Below are 22,052 nucleotides of genomic sequence, written 5' to 3' on the forward strand. Positions count from 1 at the left end.
ACCCCTCATTAGAGGTGGGCTGAGCTGTTGCTCACAGTGTCATGGAAGATCCTGGTGCAATACAGCAGTGTGACTCCTTCTTGCAGCAGAACCAGCTCCCCCACGGGTGACCAGCACACAGCTCAGAGCCCTTTGGCCCCGCACAGCACAGGGAGGGAGCTGAGCCCAGCGTGGCTTCCTGAGCACCTCCCTGGGCACAGGCACCTCAGCCCTGCCCGAGCTTCCCTGAGCTCCCCTCTGTGCCAAGGGGCAGCAGGAAGCGCCTTTGACCAGCCAGGTCTCTAGTTAGAAAGACAAAGATGTTCTAAAAGGTGTCACACCCCGTCCCACCTCTGTCCCCACCTCTGTCCCCATCTCTGTCCCATGCCATGCCATCCCATCCCACTATCCCATCATCCCATTCCATTATCCCATCCCCGTTCCCATTATCCCGTTCCACCCCATTATCCCATTATCCTGTTTCCCATTATCCCGTTATCCCGTTCCCATTATCCCGTTATCCCGTTCCCGTTATCCCGTTCCCATTATCCCGTCCCCATTATCCCGTTATCCCGTTCCCATTATCCCGTTCCCATTATCCTGTTCCCGTTCCTATCCCGGTTTTTGCCCCCCCCGCTCCCGCCGTTTCCCGTCCCGCAGCGCCCCCTGCGGGCCGCGCCGGGAGCAGCGGGAACGGGACCGGCCCCGGGACCCCGAACCCGAGAGAAACCCCCAAAACCCGAGAGAAACCCCTAAAACCCGAGAGAAACCCCTAAAACCCGAGAGAAACCCCCCAAACCCGAGAGAAACCCCCAAAACCCGAGAGAAACCCCTAAAACCCGAGAGAAACCCCCCAAAACAGCCCCAGGAACACCCCCTAAAACAGCCCCGGGACCCCGAACCCCAGCGAAGCCCCCAGACCAGCCCCGTGCCACTCGCAGCGTGATGCGACAGGCGAGGAGAGGCCACCGAAGCCACCGAAGCCATTCACGGCCGGACTCTCCCCTTCCCCTTCCCCTTTCCGGCGCTGCTGGGACCCCAGAACAGCCCCGAGGGCTGGGTCTTTTAGGGTGATGCTCTTGAGACACCCTCGAGGCTTCTGAGGTGAGCTTAACTTTGAAGAAAATAAAAAAAAAGGAAGGATAAGGAAGGAAAGGGAAAGGAAGGACAGCAAAGAAAGAAAGGAAAGGAAAGAAAGGAGGGAACAGCAGACAGGAAGGCAGGAAGGGAAGAAAGGAAGGAAAATAAAGGAGGGAAGGGAGGAAGAGAAGGAAAGGGAGGAAAGAAAGGAAAGGAATTTTGCCACGGCCCAGCTGGGCACAGGTGCTGTAAGAAAAGCGCTGGAAGAGGCCGCAGGCAGTGCCTGCAGTGACCGGCACCGGGCTCAGGAGGTCACTCTGGCCTTGCACGGGACATTTTCCAAGGGAACCTGCCCACGGGTGCTCCGGGACTGACCTGGGCACAAACCCCGAGCCCCGGGAGCCGCCCCTGCCCCAGCTCGGTGCCCCCAGAGCAGGGCAGGGATCCTCGCTCCCCTCAGCCGCCCGTCCCTGCTGCTCAGCCTCTGCCCAGGGCTGCAGCTCCCGGGCTGTTTCAGGCTGTGATGCCTCCTCGGCTCCTGCTCCCTCTTCCCTTCACCACAGCCTCAGCTCCGGCTCTCCAGCCCGGTTATTCCACCTTTGCTGCCGCCCTGCTGCAGGGCACGGAGCAGATGGCAGCCCAGAAACGTCAGGTGGCATTTGCCTTTTCCGAGCCCTCCTGCTTCCCCGTTTAGAGCAGAGAGAAATCGGATCAGTGCAATCCAATTGCAGCCGGGCCCTAAGTCTGCCAATGGGATTATGCAGATGCTGCCACCAACAGCCCGGCGAGCGCTGACGGGGCCGCAGAGATCAGGGCTTTAAAATAGCACCTCGCCGTTTCTCCACCAAAGATTACACAACTGATAAGAGGAACGATTTTCCATGGGTTGTGCCAGCTCTGACACCGGCACAGCCCCTGCAGCTCCATCCCAGCCCTGCGCGGGGCTCAGAACAGCTCCTGCCCTGCTCCGGTCCCGCAGGGTCGCACATCTCACTGCAGCACCCAGCTCTCTCTATTTTAAACTCCTGTTCCCGCTTCCGTTGGGAAACGTCGTTTTTTTAATCCCACTCTCACGGTTTTTGCTGTCATCACACGAAGTTAAACACGAGAGGCTCCTTCCCAACCCTGCCCCTGCACCAGCATCGTCATCTCTGCCTTATCTCTGTCTTACCCAGCAGCTCCTCCCCTAAATTCAATATCTCACACGCACAGGCTGCAGTTTCACTCAGGTGCTTACACAGCTCTTCACCTAATTAACAAACAGATACTACAAAACAAAGGCTTTTAATAAATATTTCTTTATTCAAGTCGTGTTTTACAAAACTCCTACCAACATCTGTACAAGGGCTCACAGGGAGGGCTGCTGGGTCCCCAAACAGCCCCTGCAGAGCCTGGCCTGGCCAGGTGAGCAGAATTGCAGAATTTGAAGCATTTCAGTGAAGCAGCAAAATGCAATTCTATGAACTAAACAGCCTCTCTAAATCCAGGCAAGGAGCAGGGGGTGTTACCTGGGTTGAGATGATGAAATGTAAGGAATTCTTAGACATTTGTACCCCGCAATGAAAACATTTTTTCACAAGCTGGCAAATCAATAAATGTGAATGTTTTCATCCAGGCTCTCAAGTCAGAAGTCAGATTTTTCTCTCAGATCTCGAGCTGATAAACTATTGACCAGAGAGAGCTTTGAGCAGCTGCCTCAGAGCAGCAGAAAGCACAAGTCTAATCAGCCCTGATAAGTCAGCACAGCACAAACTGCTCAGTATTTACAGAGAACTCATAGAAAGGCTATTTCAAAGTGGAAATGTGCACAATCTGAACTCCTGCACTGATTGTGTCTAATCCTGAGCACTTCCCCATGGAATTTAAACACTGGGTAAACTGACAAGACCACAAACCAGCACACTAATCAGCTAATGACAGCTACTACAGTCCTAATTAAAGGCCACAAAAAAGGGGTTGTAAATCTTTTCATTGGTATGACCTGGCCCACTGATCCCATAGGAAAATTCAAATGGAACAGACAAGCTCATGTTATTTTCCTGGGGGTTTTCTTCTTTTGAATGAACCAGTAAATCCAATAAAGGTGAACCAAAATATTGATTCAACCCAAGTTCTTTTCCCACACACATCTATGTAGAAACACGGGTTAGAACAGCAGAGCTCAGCCTGCAACTTGTGAAAATTCTAAATCTGCAGTGTGGGGCTAAATTAAGTCCAGTGTAAAACCACTGTACTGCAAATTTTGTGACTTCTTCCACTTTTCAAGGCCAGTTTGGACAGGGCTTGGGGCAATCTGATGTGGCATCTCCGCCCAGGGCAGGGGGTTTGGAAATCGAGGAGTTTTCAGGTTCCTCCCAACCCAAACCACCCATGGTTTCTGATTCTGTGGTCCTGCCAATGGAGCAGCACAAATCCTCCCACTGCAGAGACACTGCCAAGCACAACCCTGCCCTTCCCTCATCTCTGCTCCCACACCAAACTTCTCCCAGTGCAGCGAAAATCCCAGAGCTCCCTGGGCTCTTCCCCTCTCCCAGGGCAGGAGGAGCAGCTCCAGTGAGGATTCCCCAGAGCCAGGGGCTGGAAGGAGCTGGGTCCCCCCTGGGCTGTTCTGTGCTCTGAGTGGGGCTGGGAAATGCCAGAGTTTGGAGCCAGCATCCCTCAGCCCCCCGGGCCTCTGGGCAGGCAGGAAGGAGCTGCTGCTGCTCCTGCCCAGCCCTGAGGTTGTTCCTCAGCTCTGTGTGCTGTCCTGGCCACTGCTCAGACCCAGTTCTCATTTCTGGTGGGGTTTTGTTGGACACGAGCAGCAGTAAAGGCTACAAAACACACACAGAGACCCCCGAGCATCCCACAGCTGCTGTGCTGCCCTGCAGGAGGGAGCCGTGCCAGCACCAGGCTGCTCTGGGACAGCACCAGGCTCCATCCCCACTGCCAGCCCCAAACCCTGCTGCAGGAAAACACCAGAGTTTGTTCCTCGGGGTGTAACCAAAAAGCAGAGCTGGCAAACACGGGACTGTGTACACAGCAAGACTTATTCATGGGCCAGAAACAGTCCCTGGGTACCTGCAGTGCTCTTTGGGTTTTACATCCTTAAACCACTCAGGTTTTCATCGATGCTGAGATGGAATTCAAAAGGAAAGTCGTTACCAGGCTGGAGGGAGGAAGGGTCACACTCGGGACTCGGCATCGCCGTCCCGGCCGTGCCAGAGCCGCATCCTCTCAGAACAAAGCACTCTTCCTCCTCTGCTCCGTGATCCATCCCCCGGGGTTCACGTCCATTTGCAACATCTTCATCACCCACTTGTCCTTCCTGGCCCCGTCAATGAACTCGTCCAGGGACAGCTGCCCTGTGGGCGGGAGCAGGGACAGGCAGATAGGAGGAGGAGGAGGAGGAGGAGGCAGAGGCAGGGTTCCACCCAGGCACAGATAAAACGCAAATCAGGCTCGATCTCGGGGGATCCCCCAGCTCTGCAGCTGAAGGAGAAGCTCAGGGGCTGTGACCCAGCCCGTTCCCCCTGCCCCATCCCAACAGGACACTCTGGATGCTGCAGGGCCTCACCCAGGCCCTTCCAGGACCCAGCCAGGTCCTGCAAGGCCCAGCCTGACTGGAACCAGTGTCTTCAGCCAGCTCCTGGTGCTGGGACTGGGACCTGCCCTGTGCCTGCCAGAGGATGGGACCTGAGTGGCACCAAAGCTGCCCCAGCAGTGACTCCTCCGTGTTTTACATTAAAATAACAACAAAAAGGATTTCACCTGCTCCACCAAGAGACTTTTGGCTCTGTGGAACAGAGCAGAACCAAGCCCAGCTGTCCATTGTGAGAACACAAGAGAGCCCAGTGATCTCTGGCCAGCCCAGCTCGGGTGAGCTCTCAGGAATGCAGCCCGGGCATCACTCACCATCCCCGTTCTCATCCACCAGCTGGAATATCCTGTCCACCACCTCCTCTGGGGTCAGCAGCGGGGTCCTGTCCTCCACGTCCGACCAGCACACCCTCTTCAGCCTGTAGATGGACTGAAAGCAGCTCCCAAGTCAGGGCAATGAAAGCACTGAGCTCTCTGGCACCCCGTGGCTGTGGAGGCCTTTCTCAAAGGTTGAACCTTTCTGGAAAGATCTGCCCCTAACAGCAGCTCCGATCTGGAATGGAGCCCCTGACCTCGTGGCTGCACATTAATGGCCCCATGTGCTCTGTGAGGCTGCTGCCCTCCTGCTCTCCTTACACACACTGGGCAGAGCTCAGGGCTCCCTGGCAGAGAACAAAGTGAGAATTTCCCAGATGGGAAAAATCACAGGCCTTGAGTGGGAGATTTTGCTGGCACACCTGGACTGCCCCGGCGCTGGGGAAGCAGTGCCCAGGCTGCAGATCAGGCCTGGCTCAGCTCATGTTTTGAGGCACAGTTTCTGCCCCTTGGCCAGGGAAAGGCTCAGCCTGTATCTCCCCCCTGCCATGGCACCACCTGTCCATGGTTACCTTTGCTGCTCAGCTTGAAGGGTTTTGTGTCAACCCTTCCCAGAGAGAGGATTAGCAGTGGCCTCACAGTTCTGGGCACTTCTTGGCTGACCTCAAAACTGCAGAGGGAGGTGGCGCAGACAGGCTGCCCTGCTCTCCCAGCTGCTCACCTGCCTGCCCAGAGCCACCCCAGGAGGGGCATTGCACATCCTGGGGCGCTCATGGGGATGAGCAGTGCCCCCCAGCCCCAGGAGCACAGGTACCTGGGGACCTGCTCAGCCCCACTGCACCCTTGGAACCCCATTGCCACAAACCCCATTGCGCACAGCTCAGAGCGTTGCCACAGAGCAGGGATTGCTGAAAGAAGGGATTGGGCAATGCCCACCTACCTCAACGATTTCCAGCAGCTCAGGTTTGTCTATGCAGCCGTTCCCATCCTTGTCATACACTTTGAACGTCCACCTCAGCTTGTGCTCCAGCTTCCCCCTTAAAACCAGGTTCAAGGCAGCCACATATTCCAGGAAATCAATGGTGTTGTCCTGTGCCAACACAGAAGCAGCAGCTGGGTACACTTGGCTGGGCAGAGAGCTGATGGAAAAGCGCTTTACAGCTCCCAGAAAAACTGGCTGGAGCTGCCAGGAGGACAGGGCAGGGACAGGTGCTTGCTTGGCACTCTGGGGAGGGTTTGTGGCAGCTCAGGACCTGCAGCCAGGCTGGGCTCCTCCTCCCCATCCTGCATCCCCCAAAACCAGAGTGTCTGTCCTGTCAGGAAAACTCCTGTAAATTAGGAGTGGGACTTCATCTTTTATGCACAGTTTGCTCTGCTGCCTTTTCCCCACAGCTTTCATAACGGAATTTGGGATCTGAACCTTTCATTTTTTGCAGGAATTTGGTTTTTCACAACTTGGAATTCTGAGACTAGCCTGACCTGCCAACATCTTCCAGGGCCTTTTTAAGCCCTTTCCCATAAAGTGACTTTTGCTGCCACTTCCATGAGATTTTGACCCTATTTTCAAAGGGAGCTTCAGGGAGATGAGTTGATCAGGGATGAAGAGCCTGAGTCCCCTTTTCCTGTATTCATACAAGGAACGAACATCCCCACATCATCAGGAGCTTCAGGAAATAATAATTTACCCATTGGCAAGTGCTGCCCAGCCAGGGCAGCTGAGAACCCAAAGCATGCCAGGCAGCAGGGCAGGGATGCAGGAGCTGTGGCTGAACCACAAATCCCACTTTCCCCAGGTGTCCCATGGCAAATATGGCAAAGGGAACCGAACCCAGAATGTCTGAATTGTTCAGCGTTCCTCTGCTTTTGGAAAGCAAAGATAAAATCTATATTTTATTACAAACCACCTGCTCGTACCTGCTACAGGACACTTCCTCCAACACAGAACAAGCCTGGGTGGGATTTTCCTGCACTGTAATTTCCCCTCTATCTCAACACAGAAACATTTTTGCCATGTGGGAGCCTTGGCTATTTGAGGGCCTCAAAGTGTGACTGCCTAAGTTTCAACTTTTTAATCCACCCTTAGTCCCTTAAGGGGACATTCTGACCTTAATTTAGGTGGAGATTTGAGGAGATAAATCCAGGCCAGCCTGTGCTCCTTCTCCTGCCCTCACTGGAGGATATATTTCTGTATAATTTTCTGTATAATATATATTCTATATATTTCTGTATAATATAGAATATATATTATACAGAAATAGAATATTTCTGTATATTATAGATATAACATCACTGGGGGATGTTATATATATAATATGCAGAAATAAATGAGTGTAGAACCTCTCAGCACTTACCCCATTCTTGTCAAAAGCCCTGAACATGTTCTCCACATACTCTGCTGCTTCCTGGTTGTCCTGGACCCCGAAGAACCTCTTGAACTCGTGCATGAAGAGGGTCCCACTGGGACATTCCACCACAAACTTCTTGTACCATTCCTGCAGCTCTGCAACATCAATCTCTCCTTGCTCCCCTTCAGCATTGGTGAACTGCTGCCCCATTTTCCTCAGGAAAGCAGGATTAAAAACAGAAGGAAAAGAAGAAAAACCCTGCCAAAGTCCTTTGTTCTTTTTCTTCTCTCTGTCCCGTGCCTTCCTCTGATGTTAGTGCTGTGTCTTGCTATGTCACCTTCCCTTTTCTGTGCTTTATTTTCTGTTCCTCCCCCCTGCCCAGCTGCTGGCAGCTCCGTGCACTCCCCAGGAGATCTCAGAGTGGCTCCTGTGCCCTGGAGCACTGAGCACTGGGCACGGATAAAAATAACTAAAGATCATTAGGAGATTCCCACCCATGAGCCCCAGAGACCTTCAGATGTTCTGAGCTGTGCCCTATTTAGAAGCAAACTCCGGGGGCTCAGGGTCTTTCTACACATTGATGCCTCCCTGTCAAAGAATTTGGGAGCAGAGGTTCCCTGTACACACAGCACACAGCCCCACTCTCTGTCCTGCAGAGTTTTCTAGGGAAAAAAGGGATTATAGGGGAAGGAACATTGATCTTTGCAGTGCTGGCTTGTGTTACTGCCTGTGGGGGTTGCTCAGGGCTTCAGTGAGATGGGGCACAGGAAAAACAGCAACTACAGAGAGGGGATCCTGAGAAAACAAACGCTTCCATAGAAAAACCTGCTGGTGGATTAAATTAATTGCATGTCTGCTGTAGGCTGTGAGACAATTAGTGAAGGTATCTAGATACACACATATCCCTCTCATTGCCACATCTCCATCTTAAAGCTTTAAGCTAAAAAGAGCAGGAGTTGTTTATTTCCATATTTTTAGAGCACACTCTCCTTATTCCCTTCCCCTCTTTGTGTCCATGGAAATTCTCCCGCTTGCCCCTTCCCCTGAGGCTCATTTATGGCTCTGATGGCAAAGTGCAGCCCTTCCCTGGGCTGGCTCCTTCTGCTCAGCACCCCCCAGAGCCCTTCCTCCTCCTCACAGCCAGCAGCCTTTTGCACACCAGCCCCACTGTTCTGAACCCACCAGTATCTGTGTCAGTGGAAAGAATGACCTGAGCTATAAATGTGCCCAAGCCAGCCCAATATCTTCATTAAGAGGATTGGAGCAGCATTAATAGGAAACCATAGATTCTCTTATCCTACATGCCAAGGCCCAGATGGATTTAAGCTGCTCATTTTTTGGAACTTTTTTTGGTGTTGTTTAGGTAAGAAGAGCCTCTCTCATGGAAGAATACTGGTTAAGAACCTGGCTGAAAATTGAATTTGATATTGCAGAACAGTGGAGCAATTCATGCTGCACTGTCAGAGTGGGGTTGGTCTGAATCCACTCACACCTGCAAGTGACCCAGCAGAGGTACTGTGTGTATATATATATATATATATATATATATATATTTATATATTTATATATATTTATATATACACGCAGAGCTTTGCAGGAGTATAACACAACCTTACACCTTTACATGTGAGGATACCCAGGCAAGGTCTGGTTTCACTTAAAAGAAGAGCAAAGAGAGGACAGAGACAGGCACAGCAGAAGCCTGGAGGTGGATGGGAAGGGCCAGAGAAGTTGCCAGAAAATTTGAGACTGTTCTATTTCAGTTAAAGCATTTATATCTAATGATATTCTTGTCTGTCCTCGTGCCTAGAAGAATGCAACACAACAATGAACCCAGCCCTTCCTTCTGGAAGTGCTTCAGCCCCTGACTCGGAGCTGCCTCATCCACAGCAGAGCAGCTGTGGGGCTGCCACCAGAAAAATAACAATAAATCCATCCCCCCTTTTTCCTCTTCCCTAGAGCTACTGGAAAGGAGTCTGTGGTAGCCACAGCCATGTTCATTATTGATTTTATAGCATTTTTGGGATTATCTTGGCTGGTGAGGCCAGGAGCTCTCCCTGGGTCACAAAGAGCCCCAGGCCACAGAGGGGCTGCCAGGACAGGGTGGGAAGGATTTGTTCCTTTTTCCTGCAGCACAGCTGGGGAGTTTGGGATGTGCAGGGGTGAGGCCTCCCCACCATTTTGTGCTGCTCTCCTGCACGGAGCTGCCTGCTGGAATGTGAGTGCTGAGAGCACACAGCAAGACTCCACATGCCCAGGACATTGTCTTGACTCATTGCATAATTTTGTTTTGCCTTATGGGAACTTGGTGATCTGTTCCCAGGAGAGAAAATGGTTCCTTTTTGTTTGATGACTGCAATCTTCTCCAGCTGGGAACAAAGGGCTGCAAGAGACCTGGAGCACAAAGCCCAGCTGCTGCTGTTGCAGGTATCATGACATACAATCGTGTTGATAAAATAGTGATATTTATTTGGCACTGAAATAAAGTAAATCCCATAGCTCCTGGTATGAAAATTCCTCTGCACATCCTCTGTGCGCTCTGCAGACTCTGCTGGAGGAGCTGCTGTCTCAGCCAGCAGGATGTCCCTTCACAAGGTACAGTTTATCAGCCAAAAGACCTCTTCATTTGATTAAAAAAATGATCCAGATAGAGGTAAATATAGGCAGAGAGAAGTAAAAATAAAAATAATAATTTCTAGAAAACACCACAGTGCAGAGGCTGGGGCAGTTTGTGTGCCTGAAGGAGCAGGATCAGTGCTCGGTGTGCTGTGTCAGAGTGAACACTTTGGATGATCAGTTACAGACAGGTAACACCAGACTGCACATCCTGCCTCATGAGTTACCCTGCATTGTCACCTCTGCAGCTGCAGAGCCGGGCAGTTTCCCAGCCAAGAGCATGGAAAAAGATGTGCGGCCGCTTTCCCGTCAGCTGCCTACCCCAACGTGCTGCCACACGCCTCAGCACGGGCTGGGAGAAACTCAGGAGGAAAGAAAACCACCAAAGCCTGCAGAGGGCTGGGCAGACTCATCTGCTTGGCATGTGTGTCGGTGCTGGGAGGGCAGCAGAGGCTGTGGCAGAGGCAGCAGGGGCAGCTGCCTGCCCTGAGCAGCCGCAGAGGTGATAATGCAGGCACTCACTGCAGGCAGGACTGGACCCTGCTCCAGGCTGAAGCTCCCAGGCTCAGCAGTCCTCACCCAGCTGCTCTGCCACATTGCTCCATTTTTAAATACCTGCCCCAGGACCCCTCCTGCAGCTTGAGCATCTCGAGTGTCCTCCCAGCGTGCCAGGCAAGGAAGGGCAAACCCTGGCCAGGCACTGCCAGCCCTGCCCTGGTGTCCCCCTGCTCAGCAGCCCCCACAAGCACAGCCAGCCCAGAGCATCCTGCCCTTTTCCCTGTGGGACAGAGGTGTGGACAGCAGGAATGCAGGAACTTTTGTGCTGGCCTGGCTGAGGAGAGATCAAAGATGCTGCAGAGCTTGCCCTGGAGTTCAGCCCAATATCTGCCTGTGTCTCTTCCTGGCTGCTCCCAAAATTGTCCTACCACTGCATGCTTTACACAGCAGGAATAACAGGGGTGTTTTACTCCAGGAGCTGCTGTCCCCTGATTTACACATCAGGACTGGTCAGGTACCACTAAGGGAACCCCTCTCACCCAGCACAGAGAGCTCTGAGTGTCACATCTGGTACTCTGCTTATTGCCAGGAAGATTTTCTTATGTGCTGACAAACTCCGGCATGTTTCCTCTGAGTGGAATTCCACACTGAATGAAGCCTGAAATATTTACCTTGCACTCGCTATCCAGCAAGGCAAACTTGCCCAGAAAAACAGTGAATTGTTTTGTCTCTGTGTGCGAATATCTCCAAGATTGCGTCCAGTTCCAGCCTCTTGGCCCAGGACTGAGCTGTGGCTGTAAGTCAGCCTTCCCAAAGCCAGGGCTCAGTATTTTCCACAGTGTTCAGGGTGAGAAAGGAAATTCCCATTTTTTTTTCTGGTTCATTGAAACTGAAAGGAGAAGCACTGTATGATCCTTGAAACCAAGATTCACCACTGAGTCACGGTTCTCCACCTACGAGGAAAATAAATAAGACGCGAGGCTGGAGGGCAGGAGCCTGCAGAGGGACCAGGGAGAAGCTGCTGAGCCCCTTCCCAGGGGTAGGTGTGACCCAGAGCGGGGATGGCGCCAGGGAAGAGGGAGGTTTTTAGTTTTTATGCTTTTCAGAGAAAAAACTGTGTGCCTGTGGCTTTAATCAGAGCTCAGTTTATGGTTTGGCCTCATCATTGCCTGGATATGGATTTATACAGATGGATGGATGTAGGAGAAGAGCAAACGTACTCAGGTTGTGGTAGGGGAGGTTTAGATTGGATATTTGGGAGAATTTCTTCACGGAATGGATGGACAGGCATTGGAGCAGGCTGCCCGGGGAAGCAGGGAGCCAGTGGCCCTGGAAGTGCTCAGAACCCTGTGGATGTGGTGCCGAGGGACACGCTCTGGGGGTGGACCCAGCAGTGCTGGGTTAATGTTTTAATGTTTGGACTCGATGATCTTCGAGGTCTTTTCCAGCCTTCATCATGCCGTGATTCCACGACTCAGCTGAGTATGCTTTGAACTGCGAAAAAGCCCAGGAACTTAAAGCTTTCTTCCCAAAATATTCCATTTAAAAGGCAAAGATACTCCGCTTAAAAGCAAACTTCCTTTCCTAAGCACTCCATTTACCGGGGGGGGGGGGGGGGGGGGGGGGGGGGAAATAATCCCGTTTGGAAGTTTCCTAAATACTCCGCTTGACAGGAAAAGGGCCACGGCAGAAGGGCGGGGGTGCGGGGAGCTCCACTTGTCCCCGAGCGGGGTTCGGGGGCATCTGCGGGAGCGGCGCGGGCGGTGCGGCTGCGCGGAGCGCACCTGGGCAGGTGAGAGGCGGGGCAGGTGAGGGCCGGGCCGGGCGAGGCGGGGCCAGGCGAGGCGGGGCGGGCCAGGTGAGGGCCGGGCCAGGTGAGGCGGGGCGGGCGCTGGGCGAGCGCGGCCGCCGCTGCCCGAGCGCCGCTGCCCCACGCGCGGGCCCCGCGGGGCGGCCCCGAGCCCCCGCGGGACGGACCCGCCCCAGCCGCACGGACGGACGGACGGACAGACGGACGGGGTGAGCCGTGCGGGGCGCGGGGATCGGGCGGTACCGGCTCCGGAGCCGCCCGGCCCAGGAGCCGCCGGGCGCGGCCCCGTCCCGCGTGGGGCTGCGGGCGGAGCGGGGCCGGTGCGGGGCCGGAGCGGGGCCGGTGCGGGGTTCGGGCACCGCGGGGCTCCGTGCGGGCTCTGCAGGCTGCAGCGCCCGGCCCCGGGGCGAGGGCGGCGGTGCGGGGGCGCCGTGCGGGCCCGGGCGCAGCCGGGAGGGCAGAGCCCGCTGCGAACGCCAGTTCAGCGCTCCTTGCCCCCGGCTCCGCGGGCAGCGCCGGGCTCGCCCCGGGCTACGCCTTCCTATGGCTGTAAAGCGAGGCCTAAAGTTAGGGCAAGGCTGGTGTGTTCCCCCCACCCCCTGTAGCCTTCGGATCGCAGCTGTTACACCCCAAATCCCCACGCTTTGTGTTACAACTCGCGCCCGTTCCAATTTCAGGGGCTGCCCGGCTGTGGCGGGGGCTGAGGTGACCAGATTGGGGTGCGCAAACTGGGAATTCAAAAAGTTGATCGTGTTCGGGTGTGCTGGGGACAGCAGGGGGGCGGGAGGCAGGAGATGTACGGAGCTGTGAAATGCGGGAGCCCCAGGTTCCCGGTGCAGGGAGGTGATTCAGCGTTGGATGGCAATTCAGCCTGTTTCTCTGCGGGAAGGTTTGCCTTTGAAAAAACTAATACAGGTCCATGAAATCCAGGATAATGCAGTCAAGTAAAGGTAACGAGCAAGGAGAGAGGGGTCTGGGGGTTCGCAGGAGTGAACCCCGAGAAGACCCTTCCATCTTCAGAGGTTTTACTGGATGAGGTGGAGCAGGAACACTGAGTATATTTGGATCTGCAGGCGAGGAGCGAAAGCATCCTTGCAGCAAAGCTGAGTTGGGCTTCAGGATGGTTTTCCTGGTGCTCTGTGGGCTGCTGAACTGTCTGGGACCTCACCAGGGCCCCGAGTGTCACCACAGCTGACCAGGGCTGTCCCTGACCTTGGTCACTCCTCTGCAGCCCTCCGGGGAGTGCCTGCAGGCTGTCTGCTCCTTCCTGACTTGGAGTGGCTCTTGTTGGGCCGAATGTCTGCAAGGAGAAATACTAATCATTAGGGTACAGGCAGTAATTACCTCACTGACCAGAGCTGCATTAGCAGCACAGGGATGTGCTAATTATCCCTACCCAGCACCCAGATTGAGTGGGAATAAAGGGAGCTGGAGAGCCCCTGGGTTTGTGCACTGAGGAGCCTCTGCCTTGGCAGAGCTGTGAGTGTGCCCAGCATTCCCCAGGTGTCTGGCATTAGTGGAACCCACTGTGAGTGTGCCCAGCATTCCCCAGGTGTCTGGCATTAGTGGAACCCACTGTGAGTGTGCCCAGCCATTCCTCAGGTGTCTGGCATTAGTGGAACCCACCGTGGATGTGCCCAGCCATCCCCAGGTGTCTGGCATTAGTGGAACCCACCGTGGATGTGCCCAGCCATTCCTCAGGTGTCTGGCATTAGTGGAACCCACCGTGAGTGTGCCCAGCCATCCCCAGGTGTCTGGCATTAGTGGAACCCACTGTGAATGTGCCCAGCCATCCCTCAGGTGTCTGGCATTAGTGGAACCCACTGTGAGTGTGCCCAGCATTCCCCAGGTGTCTGGCATTAGTGGAACCCACCATGGATGTGCCCAGCCATTCCTCAGGTGTCTGGCATTAGTGGAACCCACCGTGGATGTGCCCAGCCATCCCCAGGTGTCTGGCATTAGTGGAACCCACCGTGGATGTGCCCAGCCATTCCTCAGGTGTCTGGCATTAGTGGAACCCACTGTGAGTGTGCCCAGCCATTCCCAGGTGTCTGGCATTAGTGGAACCCACTGTGAGTGTGCCCAGCCATCCCCAGGTGTCTGGCATTAGTGGAACCCACCGTGGATGTGCCCAGCCATCCCCAGGTGTCTGGCATTAGTGGAACCCACCGTGGATGTGCCCAGCCATCCCCAGGTGTCTGGCATTAGTGGAACCCACTGTGAGTGTGCCCAGCCATTCCTCAGGTGTCTGGCATTAGTGGAACCCACTGGATCGAAGTTGAAGGCTGTGAGAGGCTGACTCACCGTCTGAGCCCAGCAATGGGATTCAAGTTGATTTGCTCTCAGTTATTGTGTCAACAAGTCATTGGTGATAAAAGGTCATAAAGCATTGTAGTCCTGAGCGCTGGCAGACGCTGTCTGCGGGCCCAGGGACAATCCCTGCCAGCACCCACCTTGTCACCCGACTCCTCTGTGGGGCAGAGGCACAAATCTCTCATGTTCTGGGGATTTGAATTTACTCTGTGTCTTGCAAACGTGTGTGCACAGCACATGTTATTAGCAGGGACTGCTTCTAACGTTAAGTGAGGTGTAACATTAAAAGAAATGGTGGAAAGCAGCAGCACTTAGGATTGTTCAAAATGTCACTTTTTTTTTTTCCTTTTCAAGAGGAATCAGTATCTGATTTTGGTCTCAATTCCAAGTCCAGGGTTAACCTGGACTTTGTGTCTTTGCAAGCATGCTTCTGAAGGTTTAATTCAGACAGCATTTTCAACATGGAGAACCAACACAGCAGAGTTTCAGGAACACTAATATAATTTTGATGATTGCTTCCTGATCCTTTGCAGCTCCTGGGAAACAGTCTGGTAATGTGCCCACACATTTTCAAACTATTATTTAAAAATGGTTTGCAGTTGAAGCCGAACATTTTCTTTGCAGAAAAGATAAACAGATAAACTGAGTTGTGTTTGGATTAATTTTGTGTGAGCGCTTGCCTCTGAATGGGATCTGCAGGTATTTGAACAAATAAAACCTGTTCCTGGACTAGTTCTTGGATAGGATTTTTTTTTAATCTTCTCCATCTCTGCTACCAGACACATTTTGCAATTCCTCCAGCAATATTCAGGGCTCATGGCAAAGGTTTTACATGTCCTGTAACTGCTTTATTAATGGGAATATTTGTAATTTCTCACCTCTGTTTCGGGATTTACAAAGGAATATGGGAGATGCACCCTTTGAGCACACACGTAGTGCAGAAATCCCCTCCGAAAATCTACAGATACTGAATGTTGCCTCTTCTTTGAGAGGGACACACGTTAATTTTGTTTGTTTGGCTTTGTTCTACACAAGGAAAATATTGTTGGCTGGCTGCAATTGTATGAGCAGCACAGGGCTACTTAACAAAAACATTAAGTAAACAGCAGTCGATTTTTAGCAGCAGTGCAGGCAGACCTGCAGTTCATGTCCTTCTGGATAAACATCCTGGTTATTACAGGTCACTGCTGTTTGCCAGTGATTATGCTGCATTCAGGGCATTCATGGAAAAGTCATAAAATGACTTTCAGAGTCTGTGGCTGTGGTAGAACAGCCCCTGTGCCTCAGCCTGGCCCCTGCACCTCAGTTAAAGCCTCCCAGTTGTGGTGAGCCTTTCTCCTCCTTGCTGAGAGTCTGACAGGACTGCAGGAGCAGAGATCAGATCAGCCCCTTCTCCAAGGTGTACGTGGAGGCTTTGGAAACTCTGCTGCCTGTTCTTGCTGTGGCTTGTTGGTGCCTTTATCTCCTGCTCAGGGTTCACAGCCCAGCTCTGCTCAGAGCTCGCGCTCCATGTGCTCGTGGAGCACAAATAATGCCCTGGAACACTGAATGTGAGCTGCTGTCCCTGTGACAGCTCTGGGCCCCCTCAGGGAGGTGTGTGTGACTCTCCCTGGCAGAGGAGTCACCCAGCTGAACCTGGATTGGTGCTCGCAGGGTGAGTACCATAAAAACAGCAGCACTTACACAGCACAGGGCCCTTTCTCGTTACGTGAATTCCGTTTCTTTGAAGCCAGTGAGGCTCAAATAACCTCCAGCAGTGGCTCTGCTGTCCCCCTCGCAGAGCATGGCCCTCCACCCGCGCAGGGTGCGGCTGAAGCCGTGGCTGGTGGCCCAGGTGGACAGCGGGATGTACCCTGGGCTGATCTGGCTGAACCGCGAGGCCAAGCGCTTCCAGATCCCCTGGAAGCACGCGACCCGGCACAGCCCCCAGCACGAGGAGGAGAACACCATCTTCAAGGTGAGGCGGGGCGAGCTCGGGCATCCCACAGCTCTGGAACGCACACAAAGGGCTGGATTGTTGGCCCGGGAGCTGGACAGGCGGCTCGGGAGCTGTTTGCAGGCACATTTTATTTATCTGACCTCAGAAAAGCCACTTTGTGCACCTGGATGCCAAGCTTGGCACTGCCTGCGATGGTGTTGAGTTCTTTAACCCTTTCCCACCACCAAAGGCAGGCTGCTGTGTGATCCTTGGTCTCTGGAAGATGACTGCTGTTGGCTTCATGTGCTCAGGCTGGGATGTGGTCACTGGCTTGTCCTTGGCAGCAAACCATGAAATGCTGTTACATAAGCCTTAAGAGGTCCACCACAAGCTCATCACAAGCACTCATCGCTGCTGTCTCTAATATTCTTATCCCAAGGGATTCACTGTAACTCCCTGCACTCCTTTGAGGAATTTCTGACCTTTGTCTTGGAGGCATCTTGGACCAATGATCAGATTTTGGGGTGAGAGAGGGAGAGGGCAGCCGGATGTCTGTGGCTGTCCTTCCACTCCATTTTAACCGAGTCCATTCCTCCTGCACAGGCTCCCTGTCAAAAATGACTTCTGGTGTTCAATCTGAGACCCACAAAACCTCAAACCCAGAACTGTGAACGTTCTTTTGGAATTTGGATTTACATTTTTTTTTTCTCCACTTTCTTTTAAGAGAAAAACTATTAAAGTGGGAATTTCCTTTTTTGTTATCACGAGAGCTCTGCCTAAGACTTGTGCAAGAGAAGGATTTTACGGTGGATTTGTTTGGAGGTTTGGTTTCTGATAAATGCTGCTCTGTGGAGAGGGCTGGACTGAGCTGGCTGTACTTTGTCCCCAGGCATGGGCCGTGGAAACGGGAAAGTACCAGGAAGGAGTGGACGAGCCAGACCCTGCAAAGTGGAAAGCCCAGCTCCGATGTGCACTTAACAAGAGCCGGGAGTTTAATTTGATGTACGATGGCACCAAGGAGGTGCCCATGAACCCAATAAAAATTTATGAAGTGTGTGACATCCCTCAGTCCCAGGGATCAATCATTAATCCAGGTGAGGGCCTTGCTGACACGGGCTGGCTCCTGGGCAGGCACTGCTCCAAGGGAGCTCCTTCCCTCTCTGCATTAACTCTGCAGCTGCCCTTGTGCAGCAGGAGCAGCTCCCAGGTGAAGCCTGTATTTAAACTACAAGGACTTTGAACCATCCTTTAGTCCTGAAATTAAAAAAGCTGCACACAGTTGTATGTTTTCCTGCTAAACAGTCTAATATTGGCAATACTGTGTCTTACCTCATCAATACTTAACCTTCACTTTCTAGAATTATATATTAAACTGAAATTAGCATGTTGTATGGATCAGATTTATCCTTTTGTAATGAAATTTGAAAAATACACAAATTAATATCCAACATGAAGATGATCTTTTCCCAGTGTTTCATGCTGATCATCCACCCACAAGAATGTGCTTGTTTGCAGGTTCCACTGGCTCAGCTCCGTGGGATGAAAAGGATAATGATCTTGATGATGAAGAGGAGGAAGAATTGAATCAATCTCAGCATGTCCCAATTCAAGAGACGTTTCCATTTCTTAATATCAATGGTTGGTGGTACAGACTGATGTATTAGTGAAGGTATTTGTTTGTAAGTTGCTCCATGCTTGAAGTAAAATCTTGATTTATTGAGGAGCTGTTGCCTTTTTGTAGATTCTCCGATGGCTCCAGCCAGTGCAGAAAACTGCAGCTCTGAAACTGTGTGGCCAAAGAATGAACCTCTGGATATGGAAATGCCCCCAACGGCGCTGCAGCACGACTTCTTCAGCAGCCCTGAGCTCTGGATCAGCTCCCTGCCAAGTACATGCATGGGCTTGTAACAGTGCTTCTGCTTTTGTGCTTTAAAACCCCACAGAAAATAGTGTTTTGCCTTTTTTCCTGTGGCTGTTTGTGAGTGAGTGAGTGAGGAGAACTTGTGCAGTTTAAATAGAACTGTGTGTGGTTTAAACATCCCTGTGAGGGTGGCGGGGCTTGTGTGGTGTCTCTGTGCTTGCCAGGTGTCTTCTTGCCAGGAAAAGGCAAACTGATGGTTTCTCTCTCAGTGACAGACCTAGAAATCAAGTTTGAATATCGAGGAAAGGAGACTGGGCCCACAACGACCGTGAGCAACCCTCAGGGCTGCAGACTTTTCTACGGGGAGCTGGGCCCTATGCCAGACCAGGAGGAGCTCTTTGGGCCCATCAGTTTGGAGCAAGTCAAGTTCCCAGGGACGGAGCAGATCACCAACGAAAGGCAGAAGATCTTCACGAGCCGGCTGCTGGATGTTATGGACAGGGGACTGATCCTGGAGGTCAGCGGCCACGCCATCTACGCCGTGCGCCTCTGCCAGTGCAAGGTGTACTGGTCTGGGCCCTGTGCCCCCTCCTCCACCACCCCAAACCTCATCGAGAGGCAAAAGAAGGTCAAGCTCTTCTGTCTGGAAACCTTCCTAAGCGGTAGGTGACTTCTGCTTCTGGAGAGCAGCTTTGGACACCAGGCACGGCACTGTTGGAAAGGGTGGTCTGCACTGGGCTCTGCCTGGGTGCACCAGGTGTGGACAGCGGGTCAGGGCCACTGCTCCCGACTTCAGGGCAGCTTGGAGCGGGTGTGTGGCAGGAGAAGGGCACTGTACACTCATTTAATGCTCTGAGAGACATCAGAGGGCCTTGCTTTTAAAGAAAGCACTTCACATGCAAGGGGTGAGGTGTAACTGTGTGAGAGGTGGCAGAGGACTGTGTAGGTAAGACGGGGGTGATGCAATGAGGTGGGATGTCATGGGTGTTTCCAGCCTAAAGAGGACAACCCTGCAGCTCTCTGCTTTTCCTCCTAGAGCTGATTGCCCATCAGAAGGGACAAATTGAGAAACAGCCACCATATGAGATCTACTTCTGCTTTGGAGAAGAGTGGCCCGATGGAAAACCCAGGGAGAGGAAGCTGATCGTGGTGCAGGTAGGGCACTGGGGCTCTGGGGTGACGTGTGCCAGCCTTGTTTGGTTTGGGAACAATTCCCATGGATACTGAGACCTGTTACTTTCTGCTGTGGCTCCTGACACCAGGGAAACTCCAGTGACTGGTGGTTTGGGAGAGCAAATACAAATGTGACAATGCTGAATAGCATTGGTGTGTGAGTGCGTTTTAGGGCATTGTGGAAACCATCTCTGCATCCAGGACAGGGGCTCCTGCAGAGCAGCAGGGATATTCCACATGCCTTCAGGCTAAAAAAGGGACTTTTTCACCAGGTCATCCCCGTTGTGGCACGGATGATCTACGAGATGTTCTCCGGGGACTTCACGCGCTCCTTCGACAGCGGCAGCGTGCGGCTGCAGATCTCCACGCCCGACATCAAGGACAACATCGTGGCACACCTGAAGCAGCTCTACCGCCTGCTGCAGAACCACCAGGAGGGCTGGCCCATGCAGGCCCCGGCCATGCACATGGCACAGCCCCTCCCAGCACAGTGACCCACCCTGGCTTCTGGCCTTGTACATATGCAGGAGTGCTTCTTAACCTGTGCCTTGCCTCAGCCTGAATGAATAACATCTGTAAATCTTGTCATCTTCTACAATTTCAGCAATTTGTGGTGCTTTTGTTTTGGAAGTGGCTCAAAACAGAGGGGATTACAGCAATGCTTCTAACTCCTTCACCCTTTTCAGCTGTTTGCTTAAACGACTCCTCTGTATACATCAGATTTCAATTCTGTAATATTTTTTAATCTGCTATAATACAATGTATATAAACACTTGATCATTGGAAGGGGAGAAAGAAAATAATCTGTGCTCTATTAAATCTGCCTGGACAATATCACCTTGTCTCATTTTTTTCTCTTTAATGGGGCTGTAACAGCAACCTCGAAGGCTGATACTCCTTTTAGTGGGGGGGGGGGGGGGTTATAGGGATGCCTGTCCACAGGCATTGTAAATGCATATATAACAGAATGGGGTTGGAAACAATCTCTGGAGGTTCTCTAGCCTGCTGGGGGCTGATTGTTCAGATCTGTACAACCCTGAGCACTCAGTGATGGTACAGAGCTGTCAGCAGCTCCCGGCATGGTTTGGTGCTGTCCCTGCAGTGCCTGCTTTGTGCACAGGCTGTGGATACTGTACCTGTGCCCTGCTTTGTGCCCGGACTGCGGGCACTGTCCCTGTGCCCTGCTTTGGGCCGCGGCCCAGCTCCCAGCCCTTTTCCCGGTCCTTCCCCCGGCCATGGCACAGCCCCGACCCTTTTCCCGGTCCTTCCCCGGGCCGTGCCACTGTCCCCGCCCGGCTCCCAGCCCTTCTCCCGGTCCTTCCCCCGGCCATGGCGCAGCCCAGGCCTGCCCCTGCCGTTCTCCCGGTCCTTCCCCAGGCCGTGTCGCGGCGGTCCCGCCCCGCAGGAGGCGGCTCCGCCGGGGCCGGGCCGATCTCGGGCCCACCCCGGAACCGCGGCGGGTTCCGCTGATGGCGCCGGGCCCCGGGGCGCTGCCGGTGCCGCTGCTGGTGGCGGCGGCCCGGGAGGCGCAGGGGCCCGGCCGGAGGCGGCGGCTGCCCGCGGCCCGGGCGCTGCAAGCGGCCGGGGAGGTGCTGGCGGTGGCGGCGGGGCTGAAGCCGGCGCTGCTGTGGGACTGCGGCCCCGCGGGCCCGGCCGAGCTGCGGCGCTACCTGGGCCGGCTGCGGGAGGCCGGGCTGGCCGCGGAGCGCCTGCACGTGCTGGCCATGGGCGGCTCGGCGCTGGTGCTGCGCCCGGGGCTGGCCCGGGACCGGCCCGTGCCGCTCGTGGATGTGTCGGCGGCGCGGCGGGGCCCGGCGCTCTGCGGCCCCGGCGAGGCCCAGGCCGTGCGCCGCCACCTCGCCGCCCTCCTGGGCCACCTGCGGGACGCCGAGGCCGCCGGAGCCGAGCCCGTGACCGCCAGCGAGGTCGTCCCCAGCGGCTGGAACCTGTGCACCGTGGCTGGGCTGCTGCTGGGCTACCCCGCCGTGTACACCTTCGCCGAGGGCGCTGAGAACTGCCTGGCGCTGACCCCGCTGAGGGTGTTCACGGCCCGGGCCTCCTGCCCCCGCATCAAGGATGGGCTCAGGGTGCAGATCTGCTCCTTCAGCGTCCCCGAGAGCCTGTGCGCCCAGCTCAGGGACGTGCTGGATGCTTGGTGCCAGCAGCTCAAGGAGGCTTTCGGTGCTCAGAGCGATTTTGTAGATCTCTGCATTTCCAGCGAGGTCGTGTCTCTTCCAGCGGTTGCCTTGTAAAACACGAGCGTACTCAGACTTTTTAGCCTTCCTCACTGCATCAGGGACCAAGGCAGAAGATCCAGTTCCCTGTGCGTGTTGTCCCCTGCGTCTCTCGTGGTCCTTGAGCACTGAAGGCTGAATTGTGACAGTCACTGCAGGCCGGTGGCAAAACCAAGTACATTTTCTTTTTAAAAAAAACCAAGTGTGCTCCCAGATGCTCTGCTGCCTCGGTCCTGCCTGCCTGCACATCACACCCTGCAAAGTCAGTGTGTATTCATTTGCAGTGAGCAGCTGAAGGTTAATAAATGATTTGAACACCACAGTGCTTTGA

General features: G+C 53.8%; 3 protein-coding genes across 4 annotated transcripts; 2 read left to right on the forward strand and 1 right to left on the reverse strand.

Annotated features, from left to right (window-relative positions):
• Positions 1–4,275: 4,275 nt before the first annotated feature.
• On the reverse strand, positions 4,276–7,508 carry GUCA1B (guanylate cyclase activator 1B). The gene is made up of 4 exons (XM_066565329.1): positions 7,305–7,508; positions 5,894–6,043; positions 4,954–5,068; positions 4,276–4,403 (listed from the first exon to the last, which is right to left on the reverse strand). Exons 1-4 carry the CDS (start codon positions 7,506–7,508, stop codon positions 4,276–4,278), a joined length of 597 nt encoding a protein of 198 aa, XP_066421426.1.
• Positions 7,509–11,349: 3,841 nt separating this feature from the next.
• IRF6 (interferon regulatory factor 6) lies at positions 11,350–20,321 on the forward strand. Of its 2 annotated transcripts, none has more exons than XM_066565233.1 (8): positions 11,350–11,451; positions 16,316–16,492; positions 17,343–17,547; positions 17,969–18,091; positions 18,195–18,341; positions 18,584–18,976; positions 19,351–19,469; positions 19,760–20,321. In XM_066565233.1, exons 2-8 carry the CDS (start codon positions 16,319–16,321, stop codon positions 19,979–19,981), a joined length of 1,383 nt encoding a protein of 460 aa, XP_066421330.1. In that variant the 5' UTR covers positions 11,350–11,451; positions 16,316–16,318; the 3' UTR covers positions 19,982–20,321. The 2 variants fall into 2 exon arrangements, with proteins under 2 accessions (XP_066421330.1, XP_066421329.1); XM_066565232.1 differs by lacking the exon at positions 11,350–11,451 and adding an exon at positions 12,395–12,431.
• Positions 20,322–20,956: 635 nt separating this feature from the next.
• On the forward strand, positions 20,957–22,041 carry C24H1orf74 (chromosome 24 C1orf74 homolog). The gene has a single exon (XM_066565253.1). The coding sequence runs from the start codon at positions 20,957–20,959 to the stop codon at positions 21,737–21,739; it is 783 nt and encodes a 260-aa protein (XP_066421350.1). The 3' UTR covers positions 21,740–22,041.
• Positions 22,042–22,052: the final 11 nt, after the last annotated feature.

This window comes from Molothrus aeneus, chromosome 24 (assembly GCF_037042795.1).
Source record: "Molothrus aeneus isolate 106 chromosome 24, BPBGC_Maene_1.0, whole genome shotgun sequence".
In the NCBI taxonomy this organism is placed as follows: domain Eukaryota; kingdom Metazoa; phylum Chordata; class Aves; order Passeriformes; family Icteridae; genus Molothrus; species Molothrus aeneus.

Bases quoted from the DNA above. Each gene is read 5' to 3' on its own strand.
- GUCA1B (XM_066565329.1), bottom strand. From the start codon at position 7,508: ATGGGGCAGCAGTTCACCAATGCTGAAGGGGAGCAAGGAGAGATTGAT. The intron at 5,069-5,893 runs GTAGGTGGGCAT...AGCTGCTTTCAG, and splicing joins AGCTGCTGGAAATCGTTGAG to TCCATCTACAGGCTGAAGAG. The intron at 4,404-4,953 runs GTGAGTGATGCC...TCCCGCCCACAG, and splicing joins GGTGGATGAGAACGGGGATG to GGCAGCTGTCCCTGGACGAG.
- IRF6 (XM_066565233.1), top strand. From the start codon at position 16,319: ATGGCCCTCCACCCGCGCAGGGTGCGGCTGAAGCCGTGGCTGGTGGCC. The intron at 17,548-17,968 runs GTGAGGGCCTTG...GCTTGTTTGCAG, and splicing joins GGGATCAATCATTAATCCAG to GTTCCACTGGCTCAGCTCCG. The intron at 18,342-18,583 runs GTACATGCATGG...TTTCTCTCTCAG, and splicing joins CTGGATCAGCTCCCTGCCAA to TGACAGACCTAGAAATCAAG.
- C24H1orf74 (XM_066565253.1), top strand. From the start codon at position 20,957: ATGGCGCCGGGCCCCGGGGCGCTGCCGGTGCCGCTGCTGGTGGCGGCG.